Source organism: Podospora anserina, chromosome 5 (assembly GCF_000226545.1).
Source record: "Podospora anserina S mat+ genomic DNA chromosome 5, supercontig 9".
Classification (NCBI taxonomy): Eukaryota; Fungi; Ascomycota; class Sordariomycetes; order Sordariales; family Podosporaceae; genus Podospora; species Podospora anserina.
In genome coordinates this window covers 384,858-392,839 of record NW_001914843.1, presented here as the reverse complement: position 1 = coordinate 392,839, position 7,982 = coordinate 384,858, and the positions used below count along the sequence as shown (strand labels likewise).

Genomic DNA, 7,982 nt, shown 5'->3' with positions numbered 1-7,982 from the left:
TCGGATTGTTGCCGAAATCCCATTGCTTTCTCTCTTTCGTCGTCTCATCACTGATGAAGAAGGTGGTGTGTGGTTGCGACGAGGCTGGGCGTCCTTCTTCGTCTCGACCCAACCCCCAGCCGTTCCAGCCGTCCATCCCTCCCCCCGCCCTTCATTCCCGCTTAACCGCTTGTCGGAGCGAACACCGTTTATTTCTCGGTTAGTGGGCGGGGGGGGGGGAGGTCGTTGGGTCTGGCTCCATATCAGACGTAAAATGACGTCATCGTTGAACCTGTCAAGGGTGGGCACGGGCCCTTTCTCTCTTCCGACCCCCATCAGTCCGTGCGTTTCTTTTCTGACAAGCGCGGTGGAGCCTCGAGTTGACGCGAGCAAGGGGGCTGCTTGAACGACACACCTCTCCAACAGATCGGACAAACACGAGATGATCGGCTTTTTTTTTGTGTATAAAATATTTCCCAATGGGACCCTAAACACCCTGAATTGCCGGCTGACTCCGAGGAGGGGGATTCACCGACACAGGCAGGGTCCGGAAATCGCGAGGAAACCCGTTGATGATCTTTTTTGCTCCACGGAGTCAAATCCGGCAGTTCCCAGTGGTTGGAGACGAGCTTTTTACCTAGGTATGCAGTGCTACGATATTACTGCACACCACATTTCTTTCTCACGGTTGCTTATACGGCGGATATTGCTTGCTTTGCTTTCCTGCACTGGGGGGATGCCCGTGTGTGTGTGTGGTGAGGATAATGCACAGTGCTACAGAACCCGGAGTACATGCCGCAGTGTGGTGCTTAACCCACTGGCGATATCAAAACACACACATACCGATTATACATACTACTTCCACTTTCTCACCGACTTCGGGGTTAAAGTGGGAAAAAGACTTGGCTGACATAATCGATATTCACAGAGGACATTTTTTGAAGCTAATCTTGCGAGAGAGGGACAGCATTCGGAGTCTGGGGGGTGGGCCCCGTGGATTGTGGCATCGTCTGTTTTTTATTTTCATCTTTGGTGTTGTTTGTTTGAGAACCCCGGTCTCGGTAGCGGGTGGACGATGGATGGGCTGCAATGCGGATGGCGTACATGGTATATGTAGGTGGGTGGTGGAGGTAGAGGAACGGGTAAATGTTGGGGTCCATCCCGAGTGCCCTGGGTCGTTGTTGTGGAAGGGGAGGAGGGTTACAATATTGACTGAGGGGACTGGATTCGATTCAGGGGCTGCTGCACTACTCCAGTGAGGTGTTGCAAGAGCTAAGAGAGATGACGGATACTGACTGGCTACCTTGCCTGAGTAAGAGATGTAAACTCGAGGGGCGTTTGCGCGAGGTAGAGAATGGGCACTAGAGGCATTCTTCGCGTCATACCTAAGTAGGTACGGGTGGTATGAATGGTTGTCGTTTCATTGGTAGATAAGAGAGATGACTCTATCTTCAACGACCGCTTCACCTCACAGTCTTGAGGCCAGAGACATGACCATGGCCGTCTTCTATTAGATGGCAACTATGACCATTCCAAAAGACCATAATTTAGGGGTCTCACACCACAGTGCCAGCAACCAGGATACACCGCTGTGTTCTCCAAAGTTGGATGAATGATGGTTTCTCTGGTGGGCCAATCCTTTCCCTGTCTGGTTGGTTTGCTGCTGCCGTCAACCGTCAACGTTCTCTCTGCCCTACCGTCGCCGTTGCAGCGCTTTCTTTACCCCGCGGCGGGCGGCAGGCTGAACGCTGATCACCTCCCTACCTCGCCGCTTCCACCCCCGGTTCGTTGCGTGGTCTTTGGGTGGTGTGGAAAACGGTTGTCAGGGTGGGCGTGGTTTCCACGTTGGCCTAACGAACGTCCTTGCAGCAAACATGATGAACACACAACCAGTGCATTTTGTTGGCAGAAAACGAGAAACGCTCTTGTCACTCTCCTTCTCAACGGCGCTGAGAAGAGAGAGCTTTCGCTGTCGGGTTAGCAAACGGGTGACAACATCTCCACATGGCAAGCACCTACCCTTGCCATCAACTAAGGGAAAGCCCTTCTCGAGCAATAACTTGAAGTTGTAGTTTGATACAACGATAGAAGGTAAACACGAGAAAGCACATCTCGTGAAGTTTTCTAAACACAGGGAGGTTAGGTGGGGTGGTACGATTTTCACCTACCTAGGGAAATAGTGCGATCTCTTCACACTGATCCCAGTAACAAGACTCTTAGTTGGGTTCAAGCATTCTGTCACAAATCCGGGGGGTGTCAGGCTATCAACACTTTCCCATAAGGTCAAAACGTGTTTTTGTCATCATGTATCTACTAGAAGGGGTGATGCAGCCCAAGGCGACGTCGAAAGTGTTATTTATAAAAGATCATCACCAGCACTTACCTACTTATCTACCTGTTGGTAAGCCGCACTTATGCAGCCCGAGATTGGGGAGAGAATGGGATGATGGGAGCAACCGGGGACATGGGAAAGTTGAAAAATGGCATGACAATGATGGGATTGCTCGGGGACGACTGCCTTTGTGGTAAACCGTGTGGTGGTGCTAGGACTGCCGATCACCGCCGGCATGCCACGCGGGACCCAACAAGCAGTTGTGCAAATCCAACACCGACTCTGCTCACTTGACGGCGCGATGACCACCTATTTCTGGCCCAAACAAGTCAACGAAAGTTTAGCAAGTACTCTGAAGCACTGAGGAGTGTACTGTCTAAATCCCATTCAGCAGATATTAAAAGCGGTGATAGTATGGCCGTTTAAAGTAGTATAAGCACAACTGTTTTTTGTCAACTTGCTTTTGTGGACCCACGTGCGTGCCTATCGTCGTGGTTTTCCAGAACGGGGGAGAAGGAAGCTGATCGATGATGGGTGATCAATACCCGCCTCGTCCCTGCGTGGGGATACATGCACCTGCCATGCCTCAACACTGGGGCGTGGCTGGTGGTTGAGGGTTGCAGTTAACGGGTGTTTATGCTGCAGGAGAAGGGGAGGGGGGTTGCCTTTGCATTTTCTCGTACAAGAGAGGGGTGATATGAAGCCCTGGCTCGGTTATGTTAAATATTACATGCTTGCTGGTGCTTTGATCCTCTTCTGGAAACAGAGACACTGGGTCTTCTACTGTGCAGGTAGGTGATATTTCCAATCTCGTGCTATGGAGTCCGTGGTTACTGATGGGCGGCGTTCGTTGTGAGTGTTCATTTTCCGAGAGTGGCTGAGCAGCGGTTGGAGTTGTAATCTCTCGAAATTTCTTGCTGTCCCTATATCGTGCTTTGATGAGAGTTGTTGAGAATGGGTGATCAGCTGGTAATGAGAATATTGCAAGAATGATTCGAAAACTAGCCACTCCAGAGGGAAAGTGGTGTCTTTCTATACGCCCTCCCGACACCATGTGGTGTCTGTATTACAGCGGTGATCGACCGAGGGGCAGTCCAACATTGGCACTCGGTGACCACCCCAAAAGTTAATGATCGGCAGTTCAAGTGCCCCATTCCCAAACTCGCTACCCAGACAAACTGAACTGGTCGACCGGCGTTAAGGACAGCGTACCAGTTCTCGTATTCGATAGCCGAAGGAGAGAGGAAAATCTTTATTTTTATGTTTCCTGTTGGCAGGCGACTGCAGGTGATCTTCGTCTTTTAGCGAGTCCGACCTGAAGGTGCTTGCGTAAGGTACGGATCTGGCGGGCTTCGGGTATGTTGATCATGGAACGGCAGGTGGGAGCTGGGTTCAAACTCAGGCCGATACTGCGGAACGGGGCCGTTGGGAAGCCGGGAGATGGGATGTGGGACCAAAGGATGGGATTTCGGGATGGAGCTTTGAGGGAGGAGGGCACCGAGGGGTGTCATGCAAGTGATCGGTCGGTTTTGGTCCCTTGCTTCCGGCATGTGCGGAAGGGGAAGCTTATCAGGGAGGGTCCGTCAGCAAAAGGGTGTCGCACGGGGGAGCGTCTTCTGGGAGTACGGCATGGAATGGCATTGCATGTGCCGTGGGCGGGGGATACAACATTTTTGCCTGTAGTCGGTATGCATGATGGCGCATATTGGGAGGAGAGGGTGTGGTGTAGAGGAGTAGAGGTGAGGATGGCATTTGGTGGTCGTGACAAGCTTCACCTCGACATATCTTAAAATGACTTTGTCGTTCGGTGATGCGAGGAAGCGGCATCTTGAAGGAAGACATCAAATATTTGCCAGATGGAAAGTTTCGCTCTTGTCTCCCTGTATATATACCCATATATACCTTGGGTATATAAATCTGTGTTTGGGAATTCCGAGCTCCGTCCTTGAAGAATCTCGAGTAATAGCAGCATGAGGGCAAATCAGCGAAGGAAATTTGTTGGTCGGCCCTAAAAATGACAAAGAAAACAATTTCAGAGTTACCTGGTTATCCGCAGAGAGCTACATTTATCTTATCTTTCAAGCCATAAACCTGAAAAGGTAAGGTATTTATGTAGTCAGCTACCCTAAGAAGATGCTTCGAAGATTAGGTCTTGAAACCTACTCAAAGGCCTGAACAATATCTTTGTAACTCGTTTACAAGCCATCTCCTCGATCAGAGTAGGGAGGCTACATGAGATATCTACATAGCCCCGAAAAAAACCGCGTTTCGAATTACAGTCTCCAGAGTATATTACTGAAGGTAAGCGGTCAGTTATATGGTTCACGGGAGAGAGTAGTGAATTCCGTAGTTCAGTTTAGTATAAGCGAGCTGTAGATTATTCTAGGTATAAGAGTTGGCAACCGTAGATTTCCATTTATGGTCTGGTCGATATTGGAGAGGAAGAGACAATGGTATTTCTATCAAAAAGAGGACAGGACAGTCACACCTGTCTGATCGTCAAAGAGGATATTGTGGCCGAAGACAGAATCTGCATATGTAATGCGTCATGGCTCTTCCGGCTACACAGGGCTGGCTGGCGACCATTCGGAGTAATAAATCAAGCCGCGCTATACTGAATATATTTGATATTCAGCGGATCTCGACTGTCTGCACCAGGTCATCGAGGTTTTGAAGATGGGTCAGGGGCTCCAGGTACCTCGGGTGCTTTTACTCGTGGTTCAGAGGACTTTGGAAGACATCTCTGAGAACGAGGACAGTTGTTGCTAGATACGCTACTTCACACATTTTATTACTTGCTTGAAGAAGTTCTTGGACTCATAGGGAATCTCCTTCGTAAATGGTCAGCCGTGGTGTCAGACGGATCTAGACTAGGCAATCAGAGAAGCGACCTTCCTTGTAAGACGGTGTTGATGTAGCTCGCAATGGCTCCCATGAGCAGCGGGTTGTTGTATCGTTGAATGGTCCATTCAGAAGTCAAAATATTGTCGTTGGATCTGGCTGAGCATCGTGTTGAAGGCTAGAGTGTGGTTGCATAGCTGAGCGTTGAGTAGCAACGGCCGCAGGAAAGAGAACACAGCTCATGTACATCTTCATATTGTCGCAGGCCAACAGCCATACAAAAGTCGGTACCTTTTCTTCGTTGCAGCAGGATCCCGCACCTATCTGTGTAACCGTGATGTCGTGTTCTACCAGCTGGACCCCTGGTATTGAAGGTCGGATGAGTCTCAGCTATGTCCAAAAGAATTCACCAGCTCTTCCTTGCTCCCACGTTCCCCAATCACTCGCCAAGAGAGCGTCAGAAGAGTCTAGATAGATGGCGCAAGGCGGCATCACCGTGTTATCTGAACACTGTCGAGGTAGTCATTAGCATCTTGGTGACGCCCGTGGTTCAAACCCTGGGCTCTGATTGGCTGGAAAGCTCCCATTTCTAGGTAACCGAGGCCTTGGGGTTTCACTCGAGGGGTTCGGTTGGGATTGAACTTGCATGTTTCTGGGTGGCCTCTTGACCTTTATCTGCCCCCTCTTCCCAGCCCGCTGGTCCGCTGGTCCTGAGGAAGGCCATAGCTGAAAAGATTCAAGCATGGACCGCCTGGTGAACGGGCATGGCACAGCATAAAGACAAACGTTGGCCGCAACTTTAAAACACATTAAAAAGCTGGAAGGCGGTTTTGCCCCGCATCGAAATTCCTTATCAGCAGTGCTCCTGGCCCCCGGCTTATCACCGCGAAGTGGCGCCCGGCCTCCCGCATTGGCTGACTCGGCGAATCCCCCAGCAACGCTAGCCCACCGCCCACCGGGTGCATCACTAGCCTGGCCCTTTGAACCTCGAATTCTACCCTAAAACAATCTTCGAACGAACTTGGCTCGCTTTGCCCTCCACCATATCCCAAACACCGTTGACACTTGCTCGACCCATCATCGAAGAGTCCCTGGATAACCTACCGTCCCTTCATCGAACCGCGCGCGCTGTGTGGAGGAAGGTCTAGGGACTGCACAGTGACAGCATCTACATCATGTCTGGCTGGTTCTCGTCCGCTCCGTCTTCGGCGGCGACACCTACCGATGCCAACGCCGGTGAGGACCATGTGAGCGACGGATCGAAGCTCAAGACCTTTATTGGCATTTTGAAGAAGTGAGTATGAAACATGGGCTGTGTCGATATGGAACTTGGAGAGTCCCAAGACCGGCGGTGACATTTGGCTCACACCACACACACCTTCAACAGGTTTATCGGCGTGTCTGATCTCGCTGCCGTTCGATTCTCGCTGCCCTCCCAGCTTCTCGAGCCTACACCAAACCTTGAATACTGGAACTACCTCGATTCCCCGAGTGCTTTCGCCGCGATTGGAACCGCCGATGAGCCTGTAGATCGCATGCTCGAGGTGTTACGATTCTGGTTCACCAAGGATTTGAAATATGCCAAGGGGAAGCCGTGCAAGCCCTACAACTCTTGCTTGGGCGAGTTCTTTCGGGTAGGTTGACTTTGATGTTGGGAGAGATCGTGGACTTTTGCTGATAGGTAGCAGTGTAACTGGGAAACTGAGGATGATGCTCCGAGAATCGACACTTCGGCACTCAGAAAGAGTCCACCAGGGAGTAGCTCTTCTAGTATGAAGTCTGCCAAGTCTGCCATCCCGGCAGGGCTTGGCTCCAGCGACCCTCGGGCAGCCTCCACCGTATCAGTCACTCAGTCGGCAGCCAACCCTACAAAGCCAGTGAGGATTTCCTACCTGACAGAGCAGACCTCTCATCACCCTCCCGTCAGCGCTTTCTACATTGATTGCCCCGAAAAGGGCCTTCATGCCAAGGGCTTCGACCAGATTACAGCCAAGTTCACCGGTACCTCCATCAAGGTTATGCCCGGCGAGCACAATCTGGGTATCTTCATCACGGTGGACCGCCGAGATCATGAGACATACCAGCTCACCCACCCGGCCGCTCATCTGGGCGGTATTCTGACGGGCGCTTTGAGCGTGAGTGTTGGTGATATGTGCTACATCACATGCCCTGAGACCAAGCTCAAGGCCATCCTCCGATACTATAATGACGGCTGGCTTGGCCGGACAACCAACAAAATGGAGGGCATCATCTTCCGCTATGATCCTGAAAACGACAACAAGACTCAAATCAAGGACGTACCGGTAGAGGATATCCTCATTCGTCTTGGAGGCGCGTGGAAAGAAAAGATTGTCTTTACTGTTGGAAACAAGCCTCTGGTGAGTATTTGCATACATGGCTCAAACTGGGTTTTTGGGAGACTAACACGCAACTAGGAATCCCACCCTCCAGAGCAGCAGATTACCATCATTGATGTTGCTCCATTGAGTGTGGCGCCAAAGGTCCTCCCGCCTGTTGAGAAGCAGCTCCCCAACGAGTCTCTTCAGCTTTGGAGTGAAGTCACCAAGGCGATTCATGCCAAGCAATTTGGCAAGGCTACAACAGTCAAACAGGAGCTTGAGGAGGCCCAACGTGAGAAGGCTCGGGAGCGAGAGAAGAAGGGAGAGACCTGGACGCCGGTATTCTTTGAGCAGGCTACTGATAAGGCCGGTAAGCCTTCGCTCACAGAAAAGGGCAGAGAGGTGCTGAGGCGGGCCCAAGCTGGCAACTGGGACATGGATGGCATTCTTGAATGATGGGGCAGGAATGGAATGATACATGATAGCGTAAC

At 51.2% G+C, this 7,982-nt stretch overlaps 1 protein-coding gene across 1 annotated transcript; it reads left to right on the top strand.

The window, feature by feature from the left end:
* Positions 1-6,327: 6,327 nt before the first annotated feature.
* On the top strand, positions 6,328-7,947 carry PODANS_5_8600 (uncharacterized protein; the record flags this gene model as incomplete). Its single annotated transcript, XM_001904643.1, has 4 exons — positions 6,328-6,446; positions 6,540-6,786; positions 6,841-7,530; positions 7,588-7,947. The coding sequence occupies 4 exons, from the start codon at positions 6,328-6,330 to the stop codon at positions 7,945-7,947; spliced, it is 1,416 nt and encodes a 471-aa protein (XP_001904678.1).
* Between the last annotated feature and the right edge of the window lie 35 nt (positions 7,948-7,982).